Source organism: Pteropus vampyrus, unplaced genomic scaffold (assembly GCF_000151845.1).
Source record: "Pteropus vampyrus isolate Shadow unplaced genomic scaffold, Pvam_2.0 Scaffold35, whole genome shotgun sequence".
NCBI lineage: Eukaryota > Metazoa > Chordata > Mammalia > Chiroptera > Pteropodidae > Pteropus > Pteropus vampyrus.
In genome coordinates this window covers 2,309,249-2,324,521 of record NW_011888816.1, presented here as the reverse complement: position 1 = coordinate 2,324,521, position 15,273 = coordinate 2,309,249, and the positions used below count along the sequence as shown (strand labels likewise).

At 42.6% G+C, this 15,273-nt stretch overlaps 1 protein-coding gene across 3 annotated transcripts in view; it reads right to left on the bottom strand.

The window, feature by feature from the left end:
- ANO10 (anoctamin 10) overlaps positions 1 to 15,273 on the bottom strand; it is a 193,500-nt gene that overhangs the window by 29,109 nt on the left and 149,118 nt on the right. For all 3 annotated transcript variants that reach the window (XM_011357368.2, XM_011357369.2, XM_011357367.2), the window contains exon 12: positions 7,833 to 7,949. In XM_011357368.2, the coding sequence (XP_011355670.1) occupies positions 7,833 to 7,949 (117 nt within the window). The remainder of the gene's footprint in view (positions 1 to 7,832; positions 7,950 to 15,273) is intronic.

Genomic DNA, 15,273 nt, shown 5'->3' with positions numbered 1-15,273 from the left:
AGGGCTGAAGAGGCACAAGAGCCAATATCTGTTAGAGCATTAGTCAGCTCTAAAGAAAGTTAGCATTTATGAGCTGGAGAGAAATCACATGCAAATGGCTAACAGACCCATCCGAAGACCTGTTCTGAGGAGTCAGGCCTCAGCAGAAGGCTCAGAACAGCGCTGGCTCCCGTGCGCCCCCGCTACACGCCGGCTGTTACTCCCTGTTATCACTGCCCAGCTGTGTTCCGGTCACGTGAACGGGTGGGGCTGCGGCAAAGGTGAACTGTGACTCATATCTAATCTGGTATTAGGGTACCACTTCATCCCAGAATCCCTTCCTGGTTCACCCAGGGATGCAGGGCACGGAAATGTGAGGCGGTCCCCCGCTTCCATCACTGTCTCATCTCCCCCACTGCCCTGCTTCTAACCATGCTCACTCCAGCTTCACTCGGACCCTGTGGTAGGCACCATTTTCCTTGGCCTCATCTGAATAGTGGGGAGATTATATGAGACTATGACACAGAAAGGTCAAGTCACTTATCCTGAAGGCGCACAAGGCTGAGACAAATGGCCTAAACAGGAGAAAGAGAGACAGGCTCGGAGGGGCCACCAGAACTTCCATTTACCTTTACCTCGAGCTCACGAGGCTGGCACTTGACGTGGGCCCTGGGAAATGGACCTCGCCCCACCCCCCGCCCCTCCACCAAGGACTGAGTGAGGCTCCAGCACTACCTGCCCCTGGCTTTCTGAGAAGCCAATCCTTTACCTGGATTCAGTGTTTCATTCTGAACCACCTGTCAGCAGATCAATAAGCGATTACATTCAATAGTCGAACACTTTAGCATTCTCATTCCATGTGTGAAACTTGTAACTTTCCATGAAAATTGCTTATGTATCTACTGTAACTTGAGCACAAATGCAAGGAGAGTTCAAAGGCCCCTAGGAAATGCTGGCAGCGGTTTAAACTTAACCCCACAAAGCAAAAGCATTGCTTAATGCAGGCTGGTCCCGTGAAGGGTCCTGCCTCTGATTTGAGGCCCTTGAGGGCTATAATTAGCATTGCTGTGTCTTAAAGTTCTTATCTGGTTCGTTCTGACTGATTTCCTGATTTCCGAGGCTGTTCTCTCTCCCAAAGGCTCCATCTGGACCCAGCTCTCTGCTTCTGTGGGTGTGGCTCGCGGAGGGCTGGCTGCCCAGACTCCGAGTTGAGTGGTGGCTGCACAGAGGATGTTGTGTCCTCGAGCCCCAGGCCATCCCACCCAGAGACTCCTTTCTATTTTTAACTGGATCTTAAAATTACTGAGAGTTGAATAAATCAATTTGAAAAGAAATAAAAGGGCATCACTAGGATGATATTTACTGTCTGGAATTCTTCGTAAAGGTCTCACCAACCGAAACCTAATCATTTGAAAATGCCCTTTGCAAAGCAAACAATTTTATTTTCTCCAGACTGCCTCTTACATTCAAGTATGCCTAATTTGCCAGTATATTTAGACACGCCGCACGGCTTCCTATCTGACATTGAAAAAAGAACAGCTTTCGGTGCCGCTCCCCATTCGTCCCCACGTCCCCACACTCCCCGCTGCCCCTCCCACCACAGCGCTAACAAACCCACGAGCACTTCTCCCAGCGGGTTCGGCTCCTGCGTTAGAATCACAGAAGTGCTGGGTATACGTGTAGATGTCTGAGCCTTCCTACAGACCATGGAGCCCAGCCTTCATTTCATGAAACAAAAAAACTGAAGTGCAAAGAGGCTACCTGACCCATTCACAGTGGCTGAACTTGGCCTACAACTTGCTTGTTCTTGGCGCGGACCTGACCATGCCTGGGATCCATCTTCGCTGGGGGCTTCAGGTTAGGGGTGGGGGCCAGGGAATAATCGGAAGGGTTTTATAAATGGAGGGGCCTGGGCCCTCCCTTAGATCTAGGGAATGAGAAACCTCAGGGTACGGGGCCGAGGCACAAAGAGTTTTCAAAAGTTCCGCATTCAAGATGCACAGCCCAATTTAAGAACGAAGTCAATGACTTAAATTTCTCAGTCGTGTTTTGTCTATAAAATGGAAACAGATGAAAAGTAGCAATTCAAATATAAAACATAATATAATAATTTCTATTGACATGTTTACTGTCGATTTTGGTCACTTAACAGTGAGCTGGGGATAGGCCAGGCATTAATGAGATTTACTCTTAAATATGTTTTCAACAACTCCATTTTTGATCTGGGGCCCACCCACTGATCAGAGGACACGGCAGAAGCGCTCTCTGCCTCTGATATGTGGGAACAGCCCACTGAGTCGAGGCTCTACTTATTTACAAAGCAGATAGTTAAATGTCAGACTGAAGAAAAATAAGGAAAGTTCTATATCCTAGAAATGTCAGTAGTTCAGCAAGCAAACTGAAGACATACCAGATAATTTATGAGTTTCTGAAAAGCACAGAGCAGGTGACCTTTCAGAACTAGAACCTTCTGGACTTTTTAGGACCTCTGGACGGTGAGGAAATGTGATGAAAATCTTTGTCTTCGACTGACAGCAGCAGAAACTTGGGCCCACGAAGCCACAAAGCTTTGGGCCGGCAAGAGAAAGCAAAGAGGGGCACAGCTGCAACGGATCTTCTGCCGGCATTTGCCCTGGGCCTTCTATTCTATTATTATTTGAAAAAAAAGTAATGGAGGGAGGAACACTCTTCCTTGGCTTGCAGTGAAGGCCTACGAAACCCTGCCTCTTTCCTGCCTCCCGCTCACTTAACGGATCAGAGACATCTGAGCCACAGGTCCATTAATTTAAAGTCACCTGGGAATGTCCTGGTTGAAGGCATTTGATAAATATACTGAATCAAAACCTGTTAGACATCTCTGTCCCTCCAGAACCTGAACAGCAAAATCAGCACCGGAATCACATTTTTCTTAGAAGGAGATATTAATCAGAGAATCACACCTACGTCACCTGGAGAAAAAAGACCCAGAGAGACTTAGAATCTTTTACATGTTTTCCTTTTCTTCAAACAATATCAGATAGAACTTTGGGCAGTGTCTCATTTCTTCATGAAGACAAGTGTAAATAAATCTTGCCTTTGCATCGGGGCCTTGCTTTATTGCCAGGTAGGGCGTATCTGAAGCTGTGAGAATCCAGGAGCTGAGATGATTGCAGATCATTTAGCTAAATCCACACTAAACACTAATATCCGGGAGACCGGCAAAACAAACATAACAGCTCTGTAGCAGCGCTTTCCGGTAAATAAATGTACTTAGTAACATGAGACATGTCAGTAATAGCCAACATCAGTGAAGACCCTTTGCTTTTAGACAAACATACGACCAAGTGAAATCTTGAGTGAGGAACGCTTTACCAAAACAAAGTGAAATTGAGCCTTGACCGGCATGAAGGTGTGTACACATGGCCCGGGGAGCTGCCTGCCCCACCTATCAAATCTCACCGGACATGTCATCATGGAGAAGAACTCTTTCAAAGACAATGCCGCACAATTTAAATTGTTTTGCTTACACACCCCCTAACATTTTTGGATGCTATGTGTCCTCCCACACAATTTTAAGTCGACATCTAAAATTTTCATCAAAGATTAAATAATCGGAAAAATGTGTTTTCTAGCATACTGTAAATGACACAAAAATAATTTACACTTTCGAAGATAGCCAAGAATCTAATAAATACTATAGTGATGTTATCCACCATCACTCATTTAAAAAATACATGAATATGCTCTTAAAAGTAACAATTTCATGTCTTCACTTTTTCCCTCTTTGAAATCATATTTTCTTTCTGCTTCTCCCAAAGAAATTTATCCTAATGAAATATATATTTTTTTGCTTGAAAGTATCAGTTATTCTCTCGTACTTCAATCATATGCTCATAAATGGAAATATAAAAGTTTTTAAAAATTCCTGTGACTATAAGTGTTTAAAATTTTCTTCTGGACTGACTGGTCATTACAATGATTACTGGTGCATGAGTAATAAAAAATTATGTAAATATAATATACCTTTTAATAAACAATTGTTGAGCATAAATTTCTGCATACATTTTGGAAATGTAGCTCTTAAGGAGGTAATTTGGTTTTGGTGAGTGGAGAATTGGGGTCTTTATCGAATGCAGCTTATCCCGATACATTCATTTTGAAAGGTTCTGTCACATGGGAGGTTTTTACTCCGGGGACAAGGCACATGGTAGGGTTCAAGATGGTGAGAGGTATGTCTTCCTTCTGCAAAGTGGGAGAAGGATAATTGTGAAAGGAGAGGTGGCAATGGACAGCCAGGGGGAACCAGCAGGACACCTGGGCCCCCTCAGGCAATTATGTTTTAGATGTGTGTCGGGACATGTGTCAAGTGAGGGTCTGAACATCCAGGCCCTTGTAACTGTGCCCATTGCTCCTTGCAAAACCTCAGGAGTGTTGCTGTGTGGAGGGGCTGTGCTCTGCCAACCCCTCCTGGTTCCCCCTGCTTCTCTGCCCCTCATCCCTGTGGTCTCGGGTCTCTTAAAGGAGCGAGCTGAGCGAATACTTTAAAATACTGAATGGGGTGCCAAGTCACTAGCCTGTGGGCCCACCCTCATCTTAGTTTCACTCTGACCTGACCCGAGGTTTACCGAGGAATTTACAAGCAAATTCCACTTTGCTTCACACTGCAACTTGACTTTTCTTACTTGACTCATCATGGCCTCAAACATTATGTGTCAAATACATATTCTGTGAAAATAAATTTTATGCTAAAGATTTCATCTGATGTTTAATTTTTTTCTTAAAATAAAAAAGCATATGAATGTTTGTAAAAAGAAAAAGGAAGGAGGAAGAAGGATGTGTCCAGTGAGTCTGAAAGTGGCCTTAGGGAAGTTAAGGAATTATTCAAACCACCGATGTATGGGAGGGCTGCATTCCCTGTTTACCGCCATCAGTGTTGTAAATGCAGAAAAGTACACAGACTACAACTGGCAAATAATCTCCTTTTCCAAGAATTCCTGTTGACCTTGAAAAACTAATATGTGTGCACGGTCAGAAAATTCAAACTGTACATGAAAAAAGAAATCCTAATCCCTCTCCTCAAAGGTTACTATTGCACAGGATTCCCTGGAAGTCCTTCCAAGGACAACCAGGGCACATACCTGCATTCACCCCTTTCTTGTTCCTTCCCTCCTTCTTCAAAATTTGACTCAAAAGGTATCACATTGTTCTGTATCTTGCTTTTTCCACTTAATAAAATAGCCAACACACAGCACAGAGAGACCTTTTAAAATGCAGGTTCAGAGAATTTTATCACATGGAACCATATATCATAATTTACTTAACCAGTCTCCTACTGAGGAATTTAGTTGTTTCAGGTTTTTTCTAATAAAAATGTTTCAATGATTATATTTTGGTACGCCTCACAGATAGCAAGTCATTCTGTTTGGAAGGTAATTTACATTTTGATTCAACTGCATTCTAGAAAGACCGAACCAGCATACATTTCTGTCAAGAGTATAGAAAAGTGTCCATTCTCTCACACCCAGCGAGGACAAGTTATCAACCAACATTTGCCAGTACAGTGGGTGGAATGTGCTGTCACTGCTGCTTGAATTTACATTTCTTTGAGTGGCATTGAACATCTCTTCATATGTTATCCTTTGATTATTGGATTATCTTTCTTATGGATTTATAGAAAAAATTTATATTAAAGATATTAAGCAGTTTTAATACATCACAAATACTTCCCCAGTTTGTCCAATTTATCTTTCGAGTTTTTTAAACATTTTGTCTATAGAAGTTTTAAATATTCATGTATCTTACCTTATCGATATTTTCCTTTATAATTTTTGGGTTTTGTGTCCTGATTCGGAAGGCATTTTCCACTGTAAGATGTACCCAGGTTTTTTTAACAGACCTTTTATGGCTTAAGTATTTTACATTTAAATCTCTCAACCACCTGAACTTTGCAGGGGGTGGGGAAGGGAGGCGAGAGGTGTATAAGGAATGAGGTGGAATAAAGTAGCAATTTTCCTAAACAACTATCATCAAACAACATAATCTTTTTTGTCTACTGACATAAAATGTCACTTTCCTCATAAACTAAAGTTTCAGTCTTATTTAGGCCCATTTATGAATTCTCTGCTCTATTTGATCTGTTTGTTTCCTACTTCAAAATAGATTTAATTACTAGAACTACTGTATTATTCGGAATACATTTTAATATTTGGCCGAGCTGAAGGCCCCATTTTTCTTCTTTTTTAGAGGTTCTTCGCTATGTTTACTTCTATATATTTGAACTGGCATTACAGTTTTACAAGACTGAATCTTTTGATCCTAGTAGACTTTAAAAAATATTATTCATATAGATTATCCATGTTGTTTTTATACGTTATCAGCTAAAGTTTTTATATTTTGGCTTCTTCAGTAAAAGGGAATTTTTCTTCAATAATATTTTCAGACTGGTTATTATTTCTTGTGATAGGTAACAACTGATTTTAGATTAACTTTGTAACCTGCCTCCTTACCAAATTTTCCTATCATTTCTAATAATTCATCTTGTGATTTTTAGGTATATAATCTGATAACCTCCAAGTAATGATAAATTTGCCTCTTCAGGATTCCTGGAGCTCCTTGTGTAACTGCTTTGGTTAGCATCTCCAGAACAATGCTCAGCTCAGTGGTGACCACGGGCTCCTTCCTGATGTTGCCCTGAGCGCTTCTGGTGATTCACTGTGGAGCATGATGCTGCTTTTGATTTACGATATAAACACACTAGCTAGCCCACATGCCAAACATGACCTTGTCCCAGCCCAGAAACATGGGGTTATTCAGTCTTCTCACCTACTATGACAACTATGAGCACCCATGTGGCTGGGGGACCGGGGTTCTCTGTACTCTTATCACAAGTCATTATGGGGTCAGCCCACCTATTCGGAGGAACATTGGGTTTTCAATGTGGAGCTTCCCCATGTAGTACACTATCTTCGGAGCTGTGCTTCTGTCAGAAGATCAGCCTGGGTAGGTCCTCCCTGCAGCTTTTCCCCTCCCAATGCCCCAAACGTAAGAGGAGATATTCCTGTACGAGGCGGCTGGGAAGCATAAGAGGCTGTGTGGGTCCAAGAGGCCCTGGGCCTGAGCACCTCCCCTCGGAGGGCGCCGCCTTGCTGGGTTTCTCCACTAAAGTCCTAAGTATCACTGAAGGAAACTAGCTCTGGGCAGCTAGGAATCTTTTGTCTCCTTATTCTCACTCTCCTCCAAGCAGAAAATCACCAAAATGGTGAATTCCAGCATGGTATTTTAGAGAGAGAGAGAGCGAGAGAGCGCGCAAGCGAGCGAGCGCACGTGTGTGCGTGCGTGCGTGCGTGTGTGCGTGCGTGCGTGCGCGTGCGTGTGTGTGTGTGTGTGTGTGTGTGTGTGTGTGTGTGTAGTAGAATGTGGAAGTCATTGGGAAGAGGTTTCTACTTTTCAGGGTATTTTTGCTGTTTCTGCCCACACTTTCTCTTTTCCCCTCACTCTCTCTAAGATATTCAGGATTCTACTTACTTCCCTCCCCTTGCATAATGCTGCTGTAGAAGGCAGACTTTGAAGCTGTGGGGGGCGGCCCCCTGGGTGATTCTTGGAAATCTCTGTCTTGTTCTTCTGCTGAATGCCAGCTCTATTCTTTATTTAACATTGTCTGAATATTTTTCAAGCTTAATTTAGTTCTTTAAACCTATATGTTGCTCATATTATTAGGATTTTAGCTTTGTTATAGCATTCTAAACTGGAGTGTTCTGTATTTATTTAAACTGGTAACTTTAAAGCTGAAGGAAATGCTGAGAGTAAATCCTCTGAAGTATGTCTCCTGGCATTTGCTAAAGAAATACATTTATTTTCAGGACCGTTGCCCTTACCTGCTGCTTCAGCGCCTCCAAAGACTCAAATTCCAACCTGGCCAGTTTCATCTGGATGTGCCGTGGTTTATCAGGTATGGCAAATGCAAGTATAAACTTTAGAGCCAGGAGTGCATGCTGAAAACAAGAAAGAGCACATGTTGATGTGACACATTAGACCATATGTGCAAGGAAACAAATTAGACCCTAAGCTATCTGCGACCCTTCTCATTAACCTTTGGCAATTTCTAATTACTGGCCTGTACAGTACCAAAGATTAACCAGGCCCGTGAGTTGTTTCGAATCCACCCCACTGTGGCCCATTCAATAATTATTGACTTACTTTGCTTTATTCTTTTACGATTAGTTGTTCCCTTAAATTGATGTCATTTACTACCCTCAAAGTTTTATAGAAAAAATGAAGTTTATTCTGGAAAAATCTCCACACAGTGTTTCTTTTGTCTGTGTCTTAATTCCCAAGGTATCTGAGCATACAACATTCATAGTCCCTCCGTCCTTTGCTCAACATCTCCCCTTGTGCTCTGCTTCAGGCTGAGTTATAAGAAACATACATGTATCTCAAACATCAGGTGCCTTGAAACCTCTGCATCCTCAACAGTGTCTAGTGTAGTTTCTTTCATGAAAATGATATCAATTAATGTTGATGAATTGATTGATGGTAATGTACTACCTCATGCTGCTGACTCCAAATACTTTACAGGCAGCTATACAGAAATGTAGAGTGTATGCTTTATAACACAGAATGTACTCTTTATAACACATATGGTGTACCCTTTGTAACACATAGGGTGCACCCTTTATAACACGTAGAGTGTACCCTTTATAACACATAGAGTATACCCTTTATAACACATAGGGTGTTATGACACGTAGAGTGCACCCTTTATGACACGTAGGGTACACCCTTTATGACACATAGAGTACAGCCTTTATAACATGTAGGGTACATTCTTTATAACACGTACAATGCACCCTTTATAACACGTAGGATGCACCCTTTATAACACATAAAGTGTACCCTTTATAACAGCCTCAACCTGTGGATGCTTCTCCAATTCCAGCATTATTTTGTGATCCAGGATCAACATCCACAAAAATCTGAGTGATCAAGAGACTAAAGTTGACTTTGATGACAGAATGAATTACTAAATGATAAAAGCTGTGAAATAGTTTTTAAAGGTAAGAAATAATTAAAAAGCATTAAAATAAGTGTAGGAGATGAAACAGCCTCTAAGAAATGTTGCACTGAATTACTGACAAAAGAAAAAAGGCAGCTGAAAAATATTAAATGAATTCCTTCCTGTGATGTTTTCAAAAGAAAGATAAAGGATAAGTAACATGTAGACAACTCCTGGGAGAAGCAAGGAATAACGAAGGAAGTCAGCATCATAGCAGAACGAGCAATAATTCAATCCAAAGACTTGAAAACTGGCAGAATTCTAGGGCAGGCCGGGCAGGGCCTGGTACTGACAAGCAATCTGGAGCAGACCAGGGATGGGTAGCCTTCACTGAAATGTGACTGCCGTGGCCACAGAAGACACTAGAAGATACTGATTAGGTGTCTGTCCTGGGAGAACAAGAAGATGATACAGCATGGATCAGATGACATCATTAGGTTATAATTCTGAACTAATTGAATTAACAGGAACATGAATATAACTATAAAGAAATGAATAATTCAGAAAAAGCTATACTGTACCATTATTTTATTCCATTAATCTTGAAATATAATTTCATATAAGGCTTAACCTCTGTAGTGGAAATATTAAACAAGAAATCAATCAGTGTATAAAAAGGAATCTTCCATATTTTCCAGAAACTGTATGTCCTCAAGTCACCAGAGCCTACCATGACCCAGCCTCTGCCACTGACCTTGGTGCTTATGGTTTCCGCATGAAATGTTCATAAAACTCTCATGAACTGAAAAAACTTGGTGTTTATTAGACAATATTAGTTTTAAAAAGAAAATCATTTTAACTGATTAAAACACTGGTTATATAGCAATAAGCTTTTATGAGTGATACTCTATAGTTATTTTCCTAAACATATTTTATAATAAATGTTAAGAAATCAGTTCCTTTTGAACTATATTTGCTAAACAGGTTTCTAGTAGACCTGTTTATGTCAAGCTTTTAACTCTCCACTTAATAACTCCTTGGAGCCCCACACAAACCACATAGCTGAGCAGTCTTCAGCTGGCTTCCAGCACCACAGAAACCTAGGAGGAAGTGGCGTTGTGTATACCCACTCGTGTTTACTAGTGACTAATGTCTTGGACATGGGCTAAGTGTTGAAGGCTGTCCTGGCTCATGGTCTGGATGGGAAGATGAGCAATCACCGGCCATCAGAATGCCACATGTGAGTGTTCCTGCCAGGGCACAGACAAGGGCCAGGAGCATACAGACCAGCAGTTATCCCAGTTTTCAGCAGGTTGAGAGGAAGTAAATTTGAGTAGAGACCTAACTAGGATGAGAAAAAGTTAGCAAGGCAAGGAAAGGAGTGTTTCCAGAAGACACGTACGAGGAATGCGGGGGTTGAAGAGAGGGGCCGCAGAGGCAACCAGGAGCCAGATGACACCGGAGCCCCGTAACGAGGTTGAGGAGTAAGGACGCACCGAAGGCATTAACCCAGGAATGACACGATCAGACTCCTCCGTCGGTGGCATGGAGGGTGGACAAGCTGGGTGGCTGTGGAAGTGCAGGCAAGTCAGCAGGGTGCCCTAAAGTGTGTGGAAGAGCAATGAGGATGTAGCCCCCTCTAACGACCAGACGACTCATCAGCAGAAGACTGGACAGGCCTCCACGACTCATCCACCAAGATGATAAGCCCAAGATGAAGAGCAGGTCAGAGGGAGAGTGGTCTGTGGGGGCTGCAGCTCTTCCCCTATCTGTGACGTATCTAAGTGGAGATGTGTCAGCATGTGGTGGGACAGAGAGGTCTCAAGTTCACGGGAGTTATGGGAGCTGGAGGCAGAGATCTGGGAGTCACCGGTGTGGGTGCACGTGGCAAATAAAGCCACGGGGATGGGAAGAGTCACAGGGTGTGCGGTGAGAGAGAAAGGATGAGACGAGGCGAGAAGAGGACACAGGATGGAACTGCTGGAACGGAATCAAGGATGAGGAGAAGGGGGGGGCGCTCGAAGACGCTTGAGAAAGAGGAGGTGGGGACAGGCAGAAATCCAGGAGGCTCCGGGGTCACAGAAATCAAGGGGATAGTGAGAAGCCAGTCAGGATGGGTGCTGGAAGGTCAAGGACCTGAAGCCTGAGGAGAAACAGCTGGATTCAGCCACCAGGAGGCCTTTGGTGACTCTAGTGGAAGTGGTTTCAGCTGAGTGGTCGTCACAGACGCAAGACCACAGGGCGCTGAGAAGGGACTGGGGAGCAAAGCTGGAGAAAGGTTCAGAAAGTCTGGCTGGGGAGGAAAGACATGAGACAGGAGGTAGCTGGAGGCAGCCAGGTGTGATTTTTAAAGGTGTGTGTCCGGAATATGTTGAAATGCTCTGGGGAAGGAACCGAGGCAACCGTAGAAGGTGGAGATCCTGGAAGAAGTTCTAAGGCACAGGGCCAGGCTGTTGTGCAAGGCAGGGGCTCAGCCATAAACAGGTGGTCTGCCGCTGTCACTGTCAGGGAGGGAGGCACGTGGAGGCACTAACTTGAGACTGAAGAGAAGGATTTCAAAAGAAATTTGTGTTCAAAATACGCAATTCAATACTCAAAACAACGAAGCACAATCAAGAATTACAGTGTTGTCACTTTTCTCTTATAGACGTAGTCATAAACCATCAAGTATCCTTCCCCAAAACAGATCATCTTAATCCTCAGCAGAAAAATACGTGTCTTAAAGAACAAAACAAAGCAAAAATGCCAAATTTATTAACTAGATTGGAAGAAAATATAACACCTTCACAATGGATTTCTCTGAATGGTGGCACTATCTTTTTATCTTTAGTCCTTAATGGACATGCATTACTGTTATAGGGGGAAAAAACCAACACTCATGTGAAAACAACACATGGTTTCCTCACTTAACAAACGAATTACACATGCCCTGTCAGGCTCCAAATGCCCCAACCTGGTCACGACTGTCCATATGCCCAGCAACAGCTCCAAACCAGACAACCTGCAGCTCAGAGTCTGGCTTTTAATCTAGAGTCTAGGAACAAAAGCAGCTAGAGTCACCAAAGGCCTCCTGGTGGCTGAATCCAGTTGTTTCTCCTCAGGCTTCATGTACGTGACCTTCCAGCGCCCACCTTGACTGGCTTCTCTCTTTCCCCTTTGTTTCTGGAGCTCTGAGACCTCCTACACTTCTGCCTGGCCCCACCCTCCTCCTTCTCAATAAAAGCAGCAATCACTTTGTGGTCATTCATTCTGCAAATACGCAGGGAGTACTGATGCAGGGCCAGACTGCCTACGTGGTGGCCCTCTTCCACTACACTTTTACCTCCCCAGAGCTTCTGTGACAGTGATTCCCACCCCCCCAACACACACACATACTTTGCTACACACCCAGAAGTTCCATCAATTACAGGTTTATTTGGTTTAACATGCATCATCATTAAAAAGTGAAAACAACACTGGAGGGGTTAAGGAGCATCACCATTCACAGATACCTGTTAATTAATTTAATTAGCTGGCGCTAGCAAACTCTTTCTCTCTATCCCGCCCCCACCACCAACAACCTTGAGTACTTGATTGTGGGGTGGGGAAGACACCACAGCAGCTTCAGCAGTAGGGGACTGGCTTCCAGGAGGAGGAGTAAAGAGGAGAAAAGAGCCAACATCGTCTCAATGATTAGAAAAGGATAATTTAGACATCCATCTCCCACCCCTTCTTATAGGTTTCTTTACCCAGAATTCAGAATTCAAGTTAAGCATCATGATGGATTAAGCTTTTGTGATCTAGCCTGGAAACTTAAATAACATTTATGGTACCGTGTTTCAAAAGATCGATTTTTAAAATCTTGTTTATATTTTCCACACAGCAAATCTGTTTCAAGGCTGGGAACCGCTTTATGCTAACTGAACTGAGAAAAAAAAAATCGTAAAAAGCATTTTAGCTATTTTTACTTGTTTTCATAAATAAAAGAAAACCTAAGATGAAATACGAATCTGCACAGATTTGAAGAAAAACATACTCAGAATGAATAGTTGGGTTGGTTTTCCATAGCCTGTCTATGAAAAGAGAGGATAATTTCTGGGCCATGATCATGACTCTTCACCAACAATCTTTTAAAGTAAAACTCACAAAATTATATCCTAAACAAAGTAAAGGAGAAAAGAAACAGTGTGGGGTGAGGTGGGGGAGATGGGCAGAATTTTAAAACTAGTAAATACGAAGAAGTTGGCTCTCCATAACAATATGCTTCAAGTAATGATTATAGGATGTCTCAGCTAGGAGAGAAAAAAAGAGTAGGACCAGAGAAAATTAGCACTCAGAGCAAAAGGTTTTCCGGTGCCCGCAGTAGAGTACTACCTACTCTGCCATCGGCGTGTCGCTCACCTTTGGTCACTGCAGGGCTGTCAAAATCTTGGGAGTCTCATGCCAGGTGCACAGAGAACAAGTGGAACCGTTTTATTTTACAAAAGCTAGAAAATTCACGACATGATCGACAGTAACAGCTGTGTTTATAGTAGTGTGTCCCCAACCCTCTCTTCTAAAATAGAAAATGCAAATTAGAGTTGAATTCTTGAAATTCTGAAAAGCTAATTTGATTTCTACAGTGGTATGTCTGCCACAGTACCTCTTCCCATTCAGAGCCTAGCCACCAATGAGTAAAAGAAACTTCTTCAAAAAAGCATTCTCTGCTGATTACCAGACAAATTACACACCAAATGCTAATTAATAAAAAATGATTAATGGAGCCAAGATTGGAAAAAAAGGTACAGAATTAGGCTCTTAAGGAAAAAAAAAAGCTTCGAGAATTTCATTTTAAGATGGTAGCATGCACATCTGTTTCTTCCACCTCTCCAGGGTCCCCTGAAATGACAGAAATATATATTCTAAAAAAGAAAAAGAAACTGGAAACAAGAGAATTTGCCAGAACTTCTGAACACAGGGCTGATGGAGCAGAAAGTACAGCTCAAGTCTCCCAAGACGAAGGGAGAATCTCTCCAAGGAGCCTCAGAGAGGGGCCAATGTCAGATTCAGCCCCACAAAAGGAAAGGTCCTTTTAGACCTTTGAGCCAGGTAGTCAGCACCAAAGTGAATGCATTAAAGAATTGTCTTCAGAAAAGCCGGGGCCACAGGGAGCCCTTCCTCATGCCACCTTGTAACAGAGTAACTGCAGGTTCTACTCTTGTACTAATGCCAGAGACTTGTCCTTTAAAGAAAGCGTGTGCTTCTGGGAGAGTGCCTTGTTTACAGTTGCTAGGCCAAGAGAGAAAGTGAGCCCAAAGTCATGCCAGACTTCTACTAAAGACTTGACTGCCGTAGTGCTATCGGCAAGATGACAGAGTGGGAGGCCAAAGCCTTGTTCCCTCACAGAGACATCAACTTAACAGCAATATACGGTCCAAAAAGCCTTTATGAGAACTCCAGCAACCAGTTAAGAAGTCTCAGTACCCTAGGCAAGCACAAAGCCAAGAACAGCTACATCGAAATGGGTAAGAAAAGCCACTGGATTTCACCTACGACAGCCCCTCCTCCAAGCTGGCATAGCTCAGCACAATTGGGGAAAATGCCCAACTCTTATCTTTTCCCTAAGAAAGGAAAGCGAAGAATGGAATGTATGTCCAATTTTCCAATTTTTCAGGGACCTGCGCTACAGACTAATTTCTATCTTACCAGACTCAGAATCCTGGAGAGGACCTGGCATACTCTGGATGCTTGGCGACGGCTAACTAACAACAGTTGGCTTGGTGAATTACCAGAGAACCTGAATTACTGCATATAGACACCAGAGGGGGTCAAAGATTGCAAACTCCTGAAAAAGAAACCCATAAACCTCCCTAATTGGGAAATACCTCGAACAAGCCCAGAGAAGATATATCCCCCCAGATATCCAGCTGGGCTGACTGATGGAGGTCTTTCCCTGCACAAGTCTGTAAAGACTGGGAGAGGTGCTCATTTTTTTAAATGCTCAAGTCTCAGCACAAAATAAGGCACATAAAGAAACAGAGAAACATGGCAAAATCAAAGAAAAATAATAAATCTTGAACAACTGACCCTAAAGAAACAGAGATCTATGAATTACCTGACCTCAACACAATCATCTTAAAGAAGCTCAATAAGCTACAAGGGAACACAGACAACTAATCAAAATCAGAAAAACGATGCATGAAAATTTGAGAATAACAACAAAGAGAGAGAAACTATAAAAAAAGAACCAAACAGAAATTCTGGAGTTGAAGAATGCTATAATTGAATTGAAAAATTCAATAGATGGGTTCAACAGTGGATGATTAAGTAGAAGAAAGAATAAGCAAACTTAAAGATAGGTCATT